Below are 19,639 nucleotides of genomic sequence, written 5' to 3' on the forward strand. Positions count from 1 at the left end.
GAAGGAGATAGATATTCTTGGAATCCAGCCATACTCCTGAACAGCAGCAACATAACCTCTACCTATTTGTTGCAATGTATGTTCATATTGTAACTTCACATGCTCATCGTAGTATGTAAATATTGTAGGAATGAAAGCCTCAAAATATATGCAGGCACCAAGATCAAGAACAGGTTTGATGTTTGATCAGTTGCAGCTAACAAACAGAAATTTATCACATTTAAGGACCTCCAAATAAAGACACTGAAAAAGTCTCACAGTAGGAGTTTTTGTTTGAATAACTTGGGAGTGCATACTTTCCTCTTTCAAGGTCACATTCCACTTATCCAAATTCAGTTTCATAATGTGAATTAACTGACTATAATTCTGCCACACACATCAGTGTAAAGCATTGACAAGTTTCTCCATAGTCTTCCAAATTCATCACTTTCAAATATATATCCAGCTCTCTTTCGACACCACCTATGGAATCCGTCCGCTCCACCTCCAAATCTTTTATACAGAATCAGAAAAAGCAAGGATCGCAACACCAATCCCTGATGTACACCACTTTCAACTTGTCTCTGGTCTGTAAAACACTTGCCCACTAAATCTTTTAGCCAATTTTTAATTGTTACTGCCTAGGACCCATCAATCCCAAATATTTCTAATTTGTTAACCAATCTGCCATGTGGTAACATATCAAATGCTTTATGAAAATCCAAACATACAACATCCACAACACTACCCTCAACCACTACCTGTGTATCTTGTCTCTCAAATTTAAGTTCTCTGACATGACCTGCCCTGCCCTTGACAAAGCCACGTTGTCAAGAATAAATTTATTCTAGACCAAGTGTATGTTTATTTTATCCTGTATCATGGTCTCCAACAGCTCTCTCCACTATTGATGTCAAGCTAACAGGTCTGTAGTTTCCTGGGTTATCCTTTGCCCACTCATTAATAAAAGTGTCACATGTGCAATCCTCCAATTCCCCCAGGAAAGCATTTGAAATTTGTCAATACCTCCGCAATTTACTCCCATAACTCTCTGAGCAACCTAGGATGCATCCCATCTAGGCCTGGTGACATTTTTTTAACCTGGACTGCTGCAAGCCTTTTTAATACCTCTTCTTTATCTATCACACGCTCAACAACCATATTTTCAAATCGGCCATTGTCACCATTTCCTAATTTGGTCAAGTTAGAAGTAAAGTACTCATTTAGTATCTCTGCCATATTCTTCGCTTCAGTAAGTGGCTTACCCTGCTCATTCCCTATGGACCACACTCTATTCTTCAATAATTTATTGTTTACTCTATTAATATATTTCAAGAACATTTTACCATTTGTTGTTGGACATCCTGCTATCCTTTTCTCATGCTTAACCTTCCTTACTTCAACCTTAACCCCTCTCCTGCATTTGCGATACTATTCCTGATTCATATCGCAATTCCTATCACAATATGAATTATACACCTTTTTCTTCCTTACCTTCCCACCAATATCCTTAGTTATCCAGGGTATTTTGGATAGTGATAAAACGTCAGAAGTTTCTTGATGTTTGTCCACCCACTATCCCTTTAGGGTAAGACATCGATATGCATTTATTATAACTGCATAACCAAGCAGCCTGCAATAGCACTGAACTACAGGGTGGGCAGAAATGAGAGAGCAAAGTTAAAAGACCTCTAAAAGAAGTTGTGTGTAAGCTTTCCTGATGCTCTCTGATGCCTCCTGCAGTATGTCTACCTGTTGTCTGACACCCATTACTCCAGGTCAGGTAGAAATCCATGAACTCTCAAATGGCCAAATAAAATGCTTGGACAACATTTAGCACATCTATGGTATATTGAAAGCACAGCAGTTTTTATGGCTTGTCAATGTGACCTTGGTTTCTAAGCTATGAATGAACTTTCATCAGACCATCATAGGAATGATAAGCTTCTACTTGCAGTCACAACCATAGCATGACCAAACCTTTTATTTCACAATCACACTTGTTCAAATTTACTTTTAGAACTGACATTTACTTGTACAAGAAATCTGTATCTAAAATACAATGCAGACTCTTCAACTCTCTCTGGTGGTGAGCTGGGAGGTAGGAATGGTTTTGAGTAAAGCACAAAATGAGGCATAACATGAACATCAGGCCTTTCCACTCTAGCAGAATTAAGTAGGAAGGTTCATTGTAAAACCTCCTGTAAGAGTGAACAAGTCTTATTCTATCACCACTGGGATGAACCCTGTGACAGGAAGGCTCATTGCCATGCAATATGCATGGCTGCTAAACTGTGTGGCAGGTGTATTACCTCCATCAGTTGGTGGGGAAGCATTTAAAAGGAAAGTAGTGCCTTGTCAAGGGGAGTCCTTGCTACCAACTCCCACACCACCACCCCCCCACCCACTATGAACATCTCTCCCTTGTTCATGACTTAGGCCACTGGGTTATCTTGGGACTCTGGTGTCTGTCCATCTGACAGATGCCACAGCCTCCCCAGTGGCGATGATGAGCATGAGCTGCTGGCCTCCGACTGACTGCCAGCTCTCACGAGGTGAGACTTCAACCCTGGATCCTTGATTCTAACAGAAAGTCCACCACTGACCCCTCCATTGCCTAAATGGCTTGTGGTTCAGTGGGCCTTCCCAAAAAGGGTGAAAGTAGGTTTTATACCAGCTCTCCAGCTGCCAGGTAAGACCCCAAAGTCTCAACAGGATTCCACCCATGATTAGCAAAGTGACTAGCAAATGCCCTATTAGTAGCCTACCTAGATTAGACATTGGGGCAGCACGGTGGCTCAGTGGTTAGCACTGCTACCTCATAGCGTCAGGGACCCGGGTTCGATTTCAGCCTCGGGCCACTGTGTGTGGAGTCTGCACATTCTCCCCATGTGCACGCGAGATTCCTCAGTACTTGGTTTCCTCCCATAATCCAAAGATGTGCAGGTTAGGTGACTTGGCCATGCTAAACTGCCCAATGTTCAGGGATGTGTAGGTTAGATGCATTGGTCAGGGGTAAATATGGGATAGGGAAATGGGTCTGAATCAGTTACTCTGAGTTGGCGTGGACTTGTTGGGCCAAAGGGCCTGTTTCCACACTGTTCATGATTCATACTTGCAATTTTCAAGAGCTTGTTTTACAAAAGTTATGAACTGATTAAGTAGCATGATTAGGAAGATCGCCTTTTGCTAGGACCTAGAGTTTAAATTGTATATATTTTTATACCAGTTGGGAGAAAGTGGTAAAACTGTTTTTATACCATCAACAAGCACTTGTATATTGCTGCTTTGTTAAGAGAATGGTATTCTTGTTTGATTTGAACAGTTACATTGCTTCTCTAGGCCAAAAACAAAACTGTGAAATATGTTTTGCAGAACTAGGTTTTTCACCACACAGTGGGAGTCAAGTTTAAAATTGTAATTGCAGAGAACTGACTCACTGGAGAACTGTAGTTCTGTGACAAATATTTCACAACTTTGCTGTTGGTCTAGAGGAGCATTGTGGCTATTCAAGTCAAACAAGAATACCATTCTCTTAACAAAAGGGTTGGTGTACATATATTTATTGATGGGATATAAACAAATTACCATGATCTCTCTCACCCAAAACTAATGGAACTCTCTACATTAAATGAATCTAGTTTATAGCCAATCTAAACTGCACAAGCTCACAGTACAGAACTGCATGTAATTAAATGCAGAAGTGCAAGTGTCTTCAGTAAGTTTAACGGTGGCTGGTGCAGGAAATTATAAGAATCACATACTAACACACAACAAATCAATCTTGCAAATTTGTTGCAACAAAAGAAACTAACCCAAGAGTCTAAGTTTACCCATCAGGCATCCTTTATTTATTCCGGGGATGAAGAGACTGCTGAAGAAAACAATCAATCATTCTTCACTTGGGTGAGTCGTGAACATTTGCCTTTCAATAACGAAGGCAACCTTTTACTTAAAAGGTCAAAGAGATTTAAATGTGAAGTTTTTAAATTATGAAGGGTTTTGGGCGTGTTAATGGCAAAGACCATTTTTGTTAAATGAGGAATCAGTGTTTAGACTATTAACCTCAGACTATTAGCAAGAGAGAACAGTCAGAATTTAGAACTTAGAACATAGAAAAGTACAGCACAGAACAGGCCCTTTGGCCCACAATGTTATGCCGAGGTTTAATCCTAATGTAAAATATAATAACTTAACCTACGCATCTCTCAATTCACTGCTATCCATGTGCATGTCCAGCAGCCGCTTAAATGTCCCTAATGACTCTGCTTCCACCATCACTGCTGGCAATGCACTCCATGCATTCACAACTCTCTGCGTAAAGAACCTTACTCTGAAGTCCCCTCCATACATTTCTCCTAATATCTTAAAACTATGACCCCTCGCGGCCATCAATCCTGCCCTAGGGGAAAGTCTCTTGGCTATTGACCCTATCTATTCCTATTATCTTGTATACCTCGATTAGGTCTCTTCTCTTGCTCCTTCTCTCCAGAGAGGAAAGTCCAAGCTTATTCAACCTTTCTTTATAAGGCAAGCCCTCCAGTCCAGACAGCATCCTGGTAAACCTTCATTGCACCCTCTCCAAAGCCTCTGTATCTTTCCTATAGTAGGGCGACCAGAATTGGAAACAATATTCCAAGTGTGGTCTCAACAGGGACTTGTAGAGCTGTAGCATAACCTCGCAGCTCTTAAACTCGATCCCCCTGTTAATGAAAGCTAAAACACCATATGCCTTCTTAACAATCCTATCCACTTGGGTGGCAACTTTCAGGGATCTATGTACTTGCACACCCAGATCCCTCTGTTCCTCCACACTGCCAAGAATCCTGTCTTTTATTCCTATTTCGACCTTCGAAAATGCATCACTTCCTATTTATCCAGGTTGAACTCCATCTGTCATTTCTTAGCCCAGCTTTGCATCCTGTCTATGTTGCGCTGCAGCTTGCAATAGCCCTTGGTACTATCAATGACACCTCCAACCTTTGTGTCATCTGCAAATTTACTAACCCACCCCTCAATCTCCGCATCCAAGTCATTTATAAAAACTACCAAGAGCAGACGCCCAAGAACAGAGCCTTGCGGGACCCCACTCAACACTGACCTCCAAGCAGAATACTTTCCATCTACAACCACTCTCTGCCTTCTGTCCGCCAACCAATTCTGAATCCAGGTAGCCAAGTCTCCCTGCATCCCATACTTCCTGACTTTATGAGCAAGCCTACCATGGTGAACCTTATCACAGTGGGTGGCACGGTGGCACAGTTATTAGCACTGCTGCCTCACAGCGTCAGAGACCCAGGTTCAATTCCTGCCTCAGGCGACTGACTGTGTGAAGTTTGCACATTCTCCCAGTGTCTGCGTGGGTTTCCTCCAGGTGCTCTGGTTTCCTCCCACAGTCACAGATGTGCAGATCAGATGAATTGGCCATGTTAAATTGCCCGTAGTGTTAGGTGAAGGGGTAAATGTAGGGGTATGGGTGGGTTGCGCTTCGGCGGGTCGGTGTGGACCTGTTGGGCCGAAGGGCTTGTTTCCACACTAAGTAATCTAAATCTAAAACAAATGCCTTGCTGAAGTCCATATCCACCACATCCACTGCTTGACCTTTAATCGACCTGTCTTGTCACCTCCTCAAGGAACTCAATAAGATTTGAGAGGCATGACCTGCCTCTCACAAAGCCATGCTGACTGCCTTTAATCATGTTATGCTTTGCCAAATAGTCATAAATCCTATTCCTCAGAATTCTTTCCAAAACTTTGCTGACCACAGACGCAAGACTGACAAACATTACCTGAGTCTCTGGATTATCAGTCCACCAATGATGTCACAAGGCCATTGCTTCCCCTTTATTTTTATTTAGAAGATTACTGGGCTATTTGATGTTAACAAGTGGCCAAGGCTGATAGTGTTAGATTTTTTTCCCCAGAGAACAGTAAATAAATAGTTGAAGGGAGACAGATGGAGTTAGTTTTGAATTGCTGGAACAGGCATTTTGGATCACCTGGTCTGTTCCTATCCTCTTTAAAAAAAAATTCTGCTTTAAATTCCCTCACAGTATCTGAACAAAGTAGTGGCATATAGGTTTTATTTCATGCCTCTAAACAATTACTTGCCACCCCTCCACAGAGGTCCTCAAAGACCAAAAAGTTATTTTTTGCCTTCTTGTGTGTACTATGAATACAACATAATACAAGAAACAATAAAATAGATGGCTATAGAAAACCTAACATATTTGTCAACTACATAATTAGTGAATTTCAGAATTAAAACGTAGCTAAACAGCTTTGAGGAAGTGAAGCAGATGTGATGATTACGAGCCTCTCTTTTGTGGTAAGATAAACCATGATCTTACCACAAAAAATATGTGTAGAATTTACACATACGTAACTGCACAATACTAGTTCGACACACAAGTTCAAAGACAGCAAAATCTGGCCATTCTGTTTATTAAGTGAACAGTCATCTTTGCAACAGTCATTTTTGTTCAGGTGGTTGTTAAACTGACTTGGATTTCAGAGCAAATGACACTACACTCCAGTTGTTTTCAATTGTTTCTTGGTACACAAACCTGCAGGTGCTGCATTGAGAAAAATTCAAAAGAAAGGCTCACCTGCTATAGTAAACTAGATTTTTTTCTTAAACTAGAGATTGTAATTTTACATAGAAAAATAAAATAAATTACATACGTTCAGTCTCTGTATGAACTGAGTGGACCTCACTCTGGGACAACCCTTTTTCTTGTGGTATATGAGTCAGTTGCTGTCCCTCCGTCATTTCTGGAAGTGTGCCTTCACTACTGGTAAAACAACATAAAAGCAAACACAGAATCAGATCATTTGGCCCAATCTGTCAAAAGCCATTATTTTATGCTCTACATAAGCCTCCTTGCACCTTATTTCATCCACCAAGAGCAGACCCTTCAATACTTCCCCGTGTACTTATCTGGCTTTCCTGAAATTCATCTTATCATTTCCTTCAAATACTCCAATAGTCTGTGTTCTAACCACTTTGGGTAAAGATGTTTTTCCATAATTCCCATTGGGATGCATTGGTGACAATGGTTTATTCATGGACCCTAGCTCTGGGCTCATCCAAAAACAAAGGCATCTTAGTTAGATCTTTCCTATTTAACCTGTCCAGAATTTTTAAAAGGCTATCAAAGTCACTCCTTCACGTTTGAACAGTGCTGTTAACAGAGTTAATGCTGGAAACTACAGGTATAACAGATCATATTATATTTCTGGATTATAGCCCAGAGATATTTACAGGCAACAGACCTTAACTAGAATATTAACATTTTAAGAGAAATCTGGGAATGGAATTTTCTTTCTGCCTCTACTGATGATTCAACATAGAACTCTTTCCAGCATGAGAAGAACATCCTTTAATATTTCAATGAGGAGGTTCACTTCCCAGATTAACTGTCTGTTAAGATCTTACAGAATAAGGCAGTTAGCTAATATCAAACGAGTGGATTTTATATTGTTCTTTTCCAAGATGGCAAATCAGGAAGTGGAAGAGATGCGGTGGAGGGCATCGTCGACCACATCTGGGGGGAAATTGCCGTCTTTGAAGAAGGAGGCCATCTGGGTTGTACAGTTTTGGAACTGGTCCTCCTGGGAGCAGATGCGGCAGAGACGAAGGAATTCGGAATATGGGATGGCGTTTTTACAGGGGGCAGGGTGGGATGAGGTGTAGTCGAGGTAGCTGTGGGAGTCGGTCGGTTTATAGTAAATGTCAGTGGTTGGAGGTTGGAGGAAGAGCGCCTCATCTTCCGCCTGGGAACCCTCCAACCACAAGGGATGAACTCAGATTTCTCCAGTTTCCTCATTTCCCCTCCCCCCCACCTTGTCTCAGTCAAATCCCTCGAACTCAGCAACGCCTTCCTAACCTGCAATCTTCTTCCTGACCTCTCCGCCCCCACCCCACTCTGGCCTATCACCCTCACCTTGACCTCCTTCCACCTATCACATATCCAACACCCCTCCCCCAAGTCCCTCCCCCCTACCTTTTATCTTAGCCTGCTGGACACACTTTCCTCATTCCTGAAGAAGGGCTTATGCCCGAAACGTCAATTCTCCTGCTCCTTGGATGCTGCCTGACCTGCTGTGCTTTTCCAGCAACACATTTTCAGCTCTGATCTCCAGCATCTGCAGTCCTCACTTTCTCCTCCTTATTCTCCCCAGTCAGGAATACAATCTTCCAGCATTTACTCCTAAGTCCCTTCAGAATTATGTGTTTCATTGTGATCAACTCATTCTTCTGAAGTGTTCTTTGATGTCTCCTCATTGGAAGTTTCACATCCCAGGGTATTAGCCTAGTGAAGCTTCACTGCACTCCCTCTAGGCCATTCTTAGGTAACATTGAAACTACTCAAGATATAATCAAAGCCCAATACACTTACAGTAAAAAAAAATTCTCTTAAATCCCTTGCTAATAAAGGCCACTTGTTTTCCTAACAGCTTGCTTGTATCTGCTTCTGATTCATGTATATTGATCGCCCCAAAGTTCCTCAGAACATTATCATTTCCTAGCCATGAATCATAATAGAACAACTTTTGACTTCTTATCAAAGGGATAAATCCACACTTCTCCACTTTATGTTTCACCTACAATTTTTTTGCCAACTCTCAATCTCACTAAATTCTTTTGTAAATCTCACAGTTTATTTTCTCACTTACCTTTGTTACATGATGCATGATCACTTCATCCATGTTAGTAATATATATTATATACAGTCGAGGCCCAAGCATAGATCCTTATGATATGCTACTAGTTACTATCTATTAACATAAAAAGGCCATGTTTATTTCCAACTTTTTTTCTGTTCACTAACTGAACCTCAAAATTTGCTAATATCAATTCCAGAGAGGCAGTGTTTGTTTGATGAAGAGAGATTGATCGGTTTAGGCATGTACATTAGAAGAATAATAGATCTAATTGAGGTACAGAAGATCATAAAGGGGATTGACAAAGTAGACAAATACAGAATATTACCTCCTGTAGGCTATCTAGAACAAGAAGTCAAAGCTTTAGGGTAAAATCGAGAGGAGGAGAAATTATTTGTCTCAAGGGGTCGTGAATCTGTGGAATTCACTCTTCCAGATTATGTGGATGTTGGGATACTAAGTAAATTTAAGGAGGAGATGGACAGCAGGCAAGAAAGTGGAGTTGAGGCAGAGATGAAAACAGCCATGTTTGTATTAAATGACAGTGCATTTGAGGGGCTGAATTGCCTGCACCAGTTCCTAATTCTTATGTTCTTACATGGAGATCAATGCTGGGAGCTCTACGTTTTACATAAAAACTTATACGCCAACTTACTGGATGTTTTTCAAATTCTAAACACAGGCTTACCTCTCATTAGTAGATTCAAGGTTAAGCAAGACTGCTTCCTCATTTTTTGAGGTGAGGAACTGCGTTGTATGCTGCGGTGAATCTACTGTTGGTGACGTACTTCCATTCTTGGCATCAATGTTCAAAGCTAACAACAGAAAATATTATCTGGTTAATGGTTTTGTTTGACAAACAAATCAGCTGAAGGTAAAGCTACTTCATTCCTAAGATGAAGGATTTCAGAACACTTAATAAAAAATAAACTTACCTTCTTCACACTCAGAAGCTTTGTTAATATCTAACTCAAACAGATTTTCATTTACAGGCACATCCTCGCTTCTCATTTGTGGCACTTCAACTTGGTCACTTGCAGCATGCTCCTCCATGACACATCTCTCCACACAAGCAGGTGCAGTTAAGACTTTTCTTTCATTATTTACAAACAACACAGCTTCAGAGACTGCTTTCCCCATTTCCTTACATGTATCTCCTCTATCCAGAGACTCAGCAGCATCTACATATTCTTCCATGGACCACTCTTCTGTTCTTCCTGAACTGTTAAAGTCATCTCTGGGGAGTTGAACTTGGTCATTACCCACGTCAGTGCCAGAAAAATCAACCATCGCCACTTGCTCCGACAGTATTTCATCGTCTGGAGTTAGTTCACCCATTGCCTGGTTTTCTGTAGTTGAAGGCCATGATTCAATGGATGGTGTTCGTGGAATTGGTTTTGACGATGAAGGCAGTAACTGTAGTTCATCAGCTGCAACCTAGAATCAAAAGGATATTTTATAGAGGTTGCAAACTGACATAACAGGTTAATAAATAATCAATTATTCATGAATTCAGAGGTTGGAGACAACCAAGGATTAAAAAATTAGAGTTCTCCACATTTGTATCGTATTACTATTACAGGCTACCCAAAAGATACCTTATGTGTAATTGACAAAATGGTCAATTATACAGGTAACCACTTCTTATAAAGTTATACTTTTACGTACTCAAAGCCACATCTGACACCGATTCACTACAAATCTCAACTAAACTAGCTAGGATAGTTTCCTTTTAATAAACTTATGTAGGTTTGCTCACTGAGGTGGAGGGTTCATTTTCAGACATTTCATCACCATACTAGATAACATCTTCAGTGAGCCTCTGGATGAAGCACTGTTGATGTTTCCTGCTTTCTATTTATAGATTTGGGTTGGTGACGTCATTTCCTGTTCTTTTTCTCAGGGGGTGGTAAATGGGGTCCAAGTCGATGTGTTTGTTGATCGAGAAACAACATCACCAACTCAAAGAAACCCAAACATATAAATAGAAAGCAGGAAACAATCAGCAGTGCTTCATCGGGAGGCTTGCTGAAGATGTTACCTAGTATGGTGACGAAACGTCTTGAAAATGAATGCTCCAGATCAGCGAGCAAACTTTCCTCCAGAACCTCAACCTGAGCTACAAATCTTCTCAAAACTCACTAAACTTACTTTATAGTTACCGTGAAAATAATGTCATTGTTGTCCCAAATAAAAGACAGTTGTAGAGGAGCACAGAATGGAAAGATGACATGGAACACAGTCAATGCATTAATCATTCCTGTAATCTGTCTAAGAGTACATAATTGTCCAATCTGCTTCGCTTAGCATGGTTCTATCTGAACTGTTCATTCCTTTGCTAATCAAAGCTTGACCCGTGTCCTCTGTCTATAACTGGTGTTAGGGAAATCAAAATCAGCTCTAACACATCTCTTCTTCCCACTGCAAACATTTCACATACTGCACACTTTCACCAAAACCCATGCCAAAAAGGCACTCAAAAAGGTATAACGCTCCATCTTTTGATTTTCTTCAAAATTATAATTACATAGATTTTAAAAGAGCCCAGAAAAGTACAGAATTCTAAAGATGTGAACATACCAGCCCATCATTTACTGGATTGCACACTTAGCTCCATGACCTGTTCATCACTGTTACATGCTATGCTATAGAGTTTCAGGGTAGCTTGACGTTTTAGACAGCATGCAGAGTCACCACAAACAGACCAAGACTGCAACTTCTAAATGAGGTTCATTAGCAGTATCTAAGTGTTATTTATTTATTTATCACACACGGCCTTGAACGTACTAGCATTTTTCAAAACTTTTTAAAAATTATAAGCACTCATGATCTGACCGAAGTCAAAGCCTTTCAAAAACTGTACAGAATATTCCCAGACATTTGTCTGGACAAAATATCTTCTGATGAACATGGACATATAATGAACTAAGTCATCCTGCCTTAGAATCAAAGATTATTATGTATTACCATTCAGTTTATAACTCAAAGATCGAGAAAACAACTAATTGTCAAGATGCTATCATTTAGCAAAAATCATCTCCCTTTATATCTCCGTTTAATAAAGCTGAGTAATTACAAAATACATACCCCATTGGTCCACCGAATTGTTAGCTTCTCCTTCATGAAAGAAATTTTGGTCTCTTTACCACGCAATGAAGGAGTTGAAGACCTACTCGGTGAAGGACATGGTGATGTCAAGGATGTGGGACGCAAGTTGGATCTTAAGATCGACTGAGGAGTAAAATTGGCAAAAGTGGCCTCTGAAGATGTAAATGCTCTTGCCCTCTAAACAGGAAAACAAAACAATATTTAAGTTGCAAGCATGCTCCAAGTTTAATTACTGCGCTTTTCCTGCTGAAAATAATGATACATCGGGTAACAGGAAGGATATTTATCACGGCTATGCTGAGTACAATACACTAACACAAGTTGAAAAAGATTTGACGAGAGCAGGTGATTGAAAACTTGATTCTTTTGTTTTCTACTCCAAAGGTATATTTCCAGGAGGGCATAATATTGACCACAGTATTGCTTAAGAATTACATTTTACAAAACCTTAAGTAAAATGCTCAATCCAAAAAATGTGCATTGAAATTAATTGCAAACCTTCATCACAGGTGGTGTCTGTAAAAGTTTCAGCTCCGATGCTTTAGAAATGCCTCCAAGGTGGCCAGTATTGATGGTGCATGGTTGCAACGGATTGACTGTCAACCTAGAAGGACATGTATTTTGCTTACATGGAGTAGGCTCTGCTTTCAAGGGTGAATTGGTCTTCAGTTGCTGCACAGAATCCAACATCCTAGTCAAAGAAAAAGATTCTATGGGAACTGTACTCTAAAAAATCTCATTCTTTTCCAAGGATGCAATAGTGAACCATTTGCAAACTGATTTATGATTGAAACAAATTTATTTTAGAGAGCTAATCACACTGTCCTACGTAATTTTTAGTAAGTTGTCTAGAAACAATACTCAACTGATCTCAGATTATCATACTAATATTTAAGTTTAACTTGCAAATGCTAAAATAAGATGCAAGTTTCATCAAGACATAATCCTAGAACTATACAAGTCCAAGAGTCAGAGTCATACAGCATGAAAACAGATTCTCCAGCCCAACTTGTCCATACCAACGAAGTTTCCTGAACAGAATTACTCCCATTTGCCTGTGCTTGGTCCGTATTCCTCTAAATCTTTCCTATCCAAGAAAATGTCCAAATGTCTTTTAAATGTTGTAATTATACTTGCCTCTACCACTTCTCTGGCAGTTTGTGACATACGTGCACCACCCTCTGTGAAGAAGTTGCCGCAGAGGACCCTTTCAAGTCATTTCCCTCTCATCTTAAACCTATGCCCTCTAGTTTTGGACTCCCAGACTCAGGGGAAAAGACATTGGCTATTCACCTTATCTCATGATTTTATAAACCTCTTGTAAGGTCACCCTTCAGCCTCCTGTGCTCTCCAGAAAAAAGTACCAGCCTATCCAGCCTCTCCTCATAAATCAAACCTTCTAGTCTTGGTAACATCCTTGTACATATTTATTGCATCCTTTCCATTTAACATCCTTCCTATAGCAGGGCAACCATAATCGCATGCAGTACTCTTGAACTTTGACCATTGGTTGTTTCATCAAAACAGAGTAGGGTTTCATGCCTTATACAAATCAAAACATCCTTTCGTCAGAGAAGCCATAAACAAATTAATATTCCATGACCCATATACACTGTCCAAACGTGACAGAATATATATCCTAGAGATAAACAATGCTGTTTACAGCAAGGATACAACTATCATTCCAGACAATGACATACAAAAAAAAGGAAATAATTAAAGGAGTGAAAACCCCTTAAACTAAAACAGTTATAGGGAGGCAATTTCCCCATACCATACTGAAATCAAACTGGACCTTGTAACGCAACTGCAGATGACAGAAGGCATACCAGCGTAAAAGACATTAGTTGGAAAAATATGATATTAGGTTCTGAATCAAATTTAACATTAAAGCTCACCCATCAAATGATCATAAACTATCACCATAACTAGCATTTGTGGAATCAAGTTGGTTGAGACTAACTATATGGCACAAACTTACATGCAAAACTCTCTGTTCTATACCAAACACAGCAGTAGGACAGCGAGTTACAGCTGGGAAAAAAACATTCCTGTCATCTTAAATCAGATGAAGATGCAAGGGATGCAACAGGAAAGAAATAATGTTCAGTGCAGGACCTTCCTTAAAAAAAAAGTGCCACCAGCAAGACTAGTATTTATAGTCCATTTCTAGCTACCCCTAAGATGAAGATGGCAAAAAGCCACCTTCTTGGATGCTCCAGTGTGCTGATGGAATTACTGAAGCAGCGAAGATGAAATCTGACACTATGGGTTGTGAAAGCTACAGGTTTGAGACATGCTTTTGAAGAATGCCTTGGCGAGTGCTAGTGGATCTTGTAGATGCACATCTGGGTGCTATAGTCTACCACCTAGAATACAGTTTGATCCCCCAGTCCAAATTATCTTCAAAGTGGAGCAGTATTGTTTCACCAAGGAAAAGAGGTATGTGCAGATTTCCTAATTAGCATTTTACTTCATGTGGCGAGATTTCATAATGTCTGGGCTTCATGTTGAGAACTCCTAGGAACACTGGTTTCCATACTCAATACTTGTGGGTCTACCCTATAGGTAGGACAGGCATGGTGATAGAAGTGTCAGCAGGTAGTCTTTTTTTGTGTGGGTGGGGGGGGGAGAAACACAATAGTAACATTGCTGAGGTAATAAACCAGAAACTCAGACTAATGTTCTATAGACACTGGTTCAAAATCCACTGTGGTATCTGGTACAATTTAAATTCAATTAATTAAATTACTTTTTTAAAATGGCATTGAAAGCTAGTCTTAGTAATACTGGCCATGAAACAATCAATTGTGGTTAATTAAAAAGCCAATTGATTCACTAATGCACTTTGCTTTAAGAAAGGAAATCGATCATCTTTCCATGGCTGCCTCTTAGCTGCTTTCACAGGCAACTTGAAATGGAGAACAAACTTTGGCCTTGCAGGAAAACCCACAACCTATGAAAGGATGAAACTAAACTATCAGCATGGAAAAATCATATTTGATATGACTGTTGAACAGCACTTCCAACACGGACTCAAATTCGTACATAATAGTGACAAAAGACTTTGCCTTGGGGACTAGGCTAGGTATGTCATTGTCCTGGTGCAATCTGATGCCTAGGTCAAACCAGAGGACTCAAGTTTTATTTTGATCTTATTTCTTTGAAGCAATTTGATATAACAATATGGTTTGCTAGGCTATTTCAGAAGTAAAGTGAGAGTCAGACAATAGGCTTTAGACCAGTTAAGGTTAACATGTTTCCTTTCATAGAAGAGATATTAGTGAAACATTTCAGTTTGTACAATAATCCATTATCATGTTGATTTATTTTAAATTCATTCACAGGATGATGGCATAACTGGCTAGGCCAGCATTTAATGGCTAGAGAGCAGTTCAGAATCGACCAAATTGCTGCGGGTCTGACATTACATATAAGACAGGTAAGGATGGCAGATTTCTTCCCTAAAAGGCATTAGTGAACCAGATGGTTTCTCCTGACAATCAACAATGCATTTGTCAGCATTACACTCAATCCCAGATTTTTACTGAATTCAAATTCCATCCTCTGCCATGGCAGGATTCAAAGCCAGGTTCCCAGAACATTTCCTGGGTCTCTGGATTAACAATCCAGTGATAATACCACTAGGCCATTGCCTTTCCTAAAATGATGTCAGCATCACTGTTACCATTCTGAGAAGCTCTCAGCAACTTCTGGCACCCACACAGGCATCACCAAAAATGTAAATCCTGAAAACATTATGAATGATTTGCTACACCTTCACAGAACATTAGAAATGTGGAGCTTATTCAAGGAAAAGGTACTGTGTGTCCTAGATAAGTATGTACCTGGCAGGCAAGGAGGAAGCTATAGAGCGCGGGAGCTGTGGTTTACAAAGGAAGTGGAATCTCTGGTCAAGAGGAAGAAGGCGGCTTATGTTAGGATGAGATGTGAAGGCTCAGTTAGGGCACTTGAGGGTTACAAGCTAGCCAGGAAAGACCTAAAGAGAAAGCTCAGAAGAGCCAGGAGGAGATATGAGAAGTTGTTGGCGGATAGGATCAGGGTAAACCCTAAGGCTTTCTATAGTATTTAAGGAATGAAAGAATGACGAGAGTAAGATTAGGGCCAATCAAGGATAGTAGTGGGAAGGTGTGTGGAGTCAGGGGAGAAAGGGGAAGCACTAAATGAATATTTTTCGACAGCATTCACTCTAGAAAACGACAATATTGTCGAGGAGAATACTGAGATACACGCTAGTAGACAAGGCGTGATTGAGGTTCACAAGGAGGAGGTATTAGAAATCCTGCAGAGTGTAAAAATAGATAAATCCCCTGGGCTGGATGGGATTTATTCTAGGATCCTCTGGGAAGCCAGGGAGGAGATTGCCGAGCCTTTGGCATTGATTTTTAAATCGTCATTGTCTACAGGAATAGTGGAGACTGGAGGATAGCAAATGTGGTTCCCCTGTTCAAGAGGAGGAGCACAGACCACCCAGGTAATTATAGACCAGTGAGCCTTACTTCAGTTGTTGGTAAAGTGTTGGAAAAGGTTATAAGAGATAGGATTTATGATCATCTAGAAAAGAATGATTTGATTAGGGATAGGCAGCACGGTTTTGTGAAGGGTAGGTCGTGCCTCACAAACCTTATTGAGTTCTTTGAGAAGGTGACCAAACAGGTAGATGAGAGTAAACCGGTTGATGTGGTGTATATGGATTTCAGCAAGGCGTTTGATAAGGTTCCCCACAGTAGGCTATTGTACAAAATGCAGAGGAATGGGATTGTGGGAGATATAGCAGTTTGGATCAGTAATTGGTTGGCTGAAAGAAGACAGAGTGGTGGCTGATGGGAAGTGTTCATCCTGGAGTCCAGTTACCAGTGGTGTACCATAAGGGTCGGTGTTGGATCCACTGCTGTTCGTCATTTTTATAAACGACCTGGATGAGGGTGTAGAAGGGTGGGCCAGTAAATTTGCAGATGACACTAAGGTCAGTGGAGTTGTGGATAGTGACGAAGGATGTTGTAGGTTCCAGAGAGACATTGATAAGCTGCAGAGATAACCTGGGCTGAGAGGTGGCAAATGGAGTTTAATGCGGACAAGTGTGAGGTGATTCACTTTGGTCAGAGTAACCGGAATGCAAAGTACTGGACTAAATGGTAAGATTCTTGGTAGTGTAGATGAGCAGAGAGATCTCGGTGTCAAGGTACACAGATCCTTAAAAGTTGCCACCCAGGTTGACAGGGTTGTTAAGAAGGCATACAGTGTTTTAGCTTTTATTAATAGAGGGATCGAGTTCCGGAACCATGAGGTTATGCTACAGCTGCACAAAACTCTGGTGCGGCCGCACTTGGAGTATTGTGTACAGTTCTGGTTACCGCATTATAAGGAGGATGTGGAAGCTTTGGAAAGGGTACAGAGGAGATTTACTAGGATGTTGCCTAGTATGGAGGGAAGGTCTTATGAGGAAAGGCTGAGAGACTGGAGGCTGTTTTCGTTAGAGTTAAGAAGGTTGACAGGTGACTTAATAGAGACATACAAGATAATCAGAGGGTTAGATAGGGTGGACAGGGAGAGCCTTTTTCCAAGTATGGTGATGGTGAGCACGAGGGGGCATAGCTTTAAATTGAGGGGTGATAGATACAGGACAGATGTCAGAGGTAGTTTCTTTACTCAGAGAGTAGTAAGGGTATGGAATGCTTTGCCTGCAACGGTAGCAGATTCGCCAACTTTAAGTACATTGAAGTCGTCATTGGACAAGCATATGGACGTACATGGAATAGTGTAGGTTAGATGGGCTTCAGATTGGTATGACAGGTCGGCGCAACATCGAGGGCCGAAAGTCCTGTACTGCGCTGTAAAGTTCCATGTTCAATTCAGAATCACAAAATTGATGTGAATTCCCACTTCTTAGACTATTACTTTCAGCCTGAAAACCTTGAAGAGGTATTTTAAATGAGATATAGTTAGATTTTTAACATAATGCACATCATGTTAGTGCTGAACAATCTGTTTCTGAGAAACAGACTTTTATATTTGAAGGAATAGGTCATTTTGCTGCTTGAGCCTATTTGCCATTAAACAAGACCATGTCTGATCAGAGGCCTTACAGATTTTGTCACACACCTTTGTTACCTTTATATAACAAAATTCTATCAATGCGAGGTTAAAGGTTCCTATCAACAATTGGTTATAGTATTCACATTTTTTTCTTCTATCAGTGTCCTTCAATAAAAGATATGCACAGTTTTCCAAAATAAAAAACAGTTTCAGTGTTAGAGAAAACCTTGGAATATTATAGTTTGTGTATTTGCAATTTTTCACTTAATGCTTCAAAAACCTGGGAGGAAATCTACCTGGTCCCTGGGAGTTTGTCATTCTTTACGACCAACATGCTTTTCAGTAGTTATTTTTGTTTTGCCTCTGTTTCAAGCTTTGCTTGCTTCAAATTTTCACCATATTCATTGCTTGCCTTCCTACTTATACTGACATTTAGCATGTATGCCTTTTCCAATTATCATTGTCAAAGCACCATCATTAATTTTCAAGAGCCCCACATATTATGAATACTCTTTTTTCCTAATTGTAAAGATGTTTTGTATTGATTTCCAAATTCCTTGTAAGTTTCTTTCTGTATTCTCTTTTCATGTTTTGTAACTCTTATCAATTCTATTCATCTTTCCCATTTGCTGTGCATGCGTTTCCTTTTGCTTTTTTATTGGGTTTACTTCATCTCTTACTTCTCCACTTGTCCTTTGTTGCCTTTTTTGGCAAACAGAACTCTTGCTCTTTAATTTAATCCTACATCACATTAAATTCTAATTTGAACTCTGAACACAAACCTTCTGTCTTTCCATACATTTATAGGTTTGCCCAGTTTATTACAGAAAATTCTGCCCCATAGCATAGCAATCAGTCTTATCTAAAATTAAGCTGATTTACATTTTTCCCTTTCAAACATTGCACTAAAGTTTATTGTTCAAATGGAATTAGGCTTTAATCATGTCTAGTTCAGCAATGGCTTCTAGATACAATGTGGGACATTCACTTATTGGTTTGTGGACAAAAATTCTGCAGAAAGATTTTCTGGGGACACTCAAAGAAAACTCACTAACCATTCTTACATGTTGGTCTGCTTGTTTCAATCTACATAAAACTTGAAATATTAAAATCACTCCATCTTTGCTGTATGCTTGTCTACTAATTTCTGCACTTAAACCATCTGAAATATCTCAGATTTTTTTTCCACATCTCCCACTATGGTCTTAAGACCTTTGCTATTTCTTAATTCTATTCATAAAGTCTCTACTGCCTGTTTGCCTCTTACACCATTTAAGTGATTGCATCTTTAATCACCAAGGCTGGTTCTCCCCTTTTGCCAATTTCCCTATGTTTTATATCTTGATAAAGTTTTTTAAAAATTACTTACAGTGTGGAAGCAGGCCCTTCGGTCCAACAAGTCCACACAGACCTTCCGAAGAGCAACCCACCCAGACCCATTCCCCTACATTTACCCCTTCACCTAACACTATGGGCAATTTAGCATGGCCAATTCACATTTTTGTGAATGCACATCTTTGTGATTGTGGGAGGAAACCAGAGCACCCAGAGGAAACCCACGCAGAATGTGCAAACTCCACACAGACAGTTGCCTGAGGTGGGAATTGAACCCGGGTCTCTGGCGCAATTTCCAATCTTGAATATCTAACAGCCATAACTACTATAGCATACGCTCCAAGCTACAGTTGAATCTTCAGTTCATTCTATTTGTTTCTTATATTTTGTGGATTTGTATAAAGCACAAATCACACCCCAATCTGTCTCACTGACCTAATTTTTGGACTAATATTTCATTTTTGGAATAATTTCTTTACATCTTTTAGCTCTC

At 40.1% G+C, this 19,639-nt stretch overlaps 1 protein-coding gene across 4 annotated transcripts in view; it reads right to left on the reverse strand.

Moving 5' to 3' along the window:
- ahctf1 (AT hook containing transcription factor 1) overlaps positions 1-19,639 on the reverse strand; it is a 96,177-nt gene that overhangs the window by 14,359 nt on the left and 62,179 nt on the right. For 2 of the 4 annotated variants that reach the window (XM_072580451.1, XM_072580452.1), the window contains exons 27-31: positions 12,253-12,445; positions 11,734-11,931; positions 9,582-10,083; positions 9,335-9,461; positions 6,664-6,773 (exon numbers count right to left, since the gene is read on the reverse strand). In XM_072580451.1, the coding sequence (XP_072436552.1) occupies positions 6,664-6,773; positions 9,335-9,461; positions 9,582-10,083; positions 11,734-11,931; positions 12,253-12,445 (1,130 nt within the window). The remainder of the gene's footprint in view (positions 1-6,663; positions 6,774-9,334; positions 9,462-9,581; positions 10,084-11,733; positions 11,932-12,252; positions 12,446-19,639) is intronic. The other 2 variants (XM_072580454.1, XM_072580453.1) reach the window with 2 other exon arrangements.

Source organism: Chiloscyllium punctatum, chromosome 11 (genome assembly GCF_047496795.1).
Source record: "Chiloscyllium punctatum isolate Juve2018m chromosome 11, sChiPun1.3, whole genome shotgun sequence".
NCBI classification, from domain to species: domain Eukaryota; kingdom Metazoa; phylum Chordata; class Chondrichthyes; order Orectolobiformes; family Hemiscylliidae; genus Chiloscyllium; species Chiloscyllium punctatum.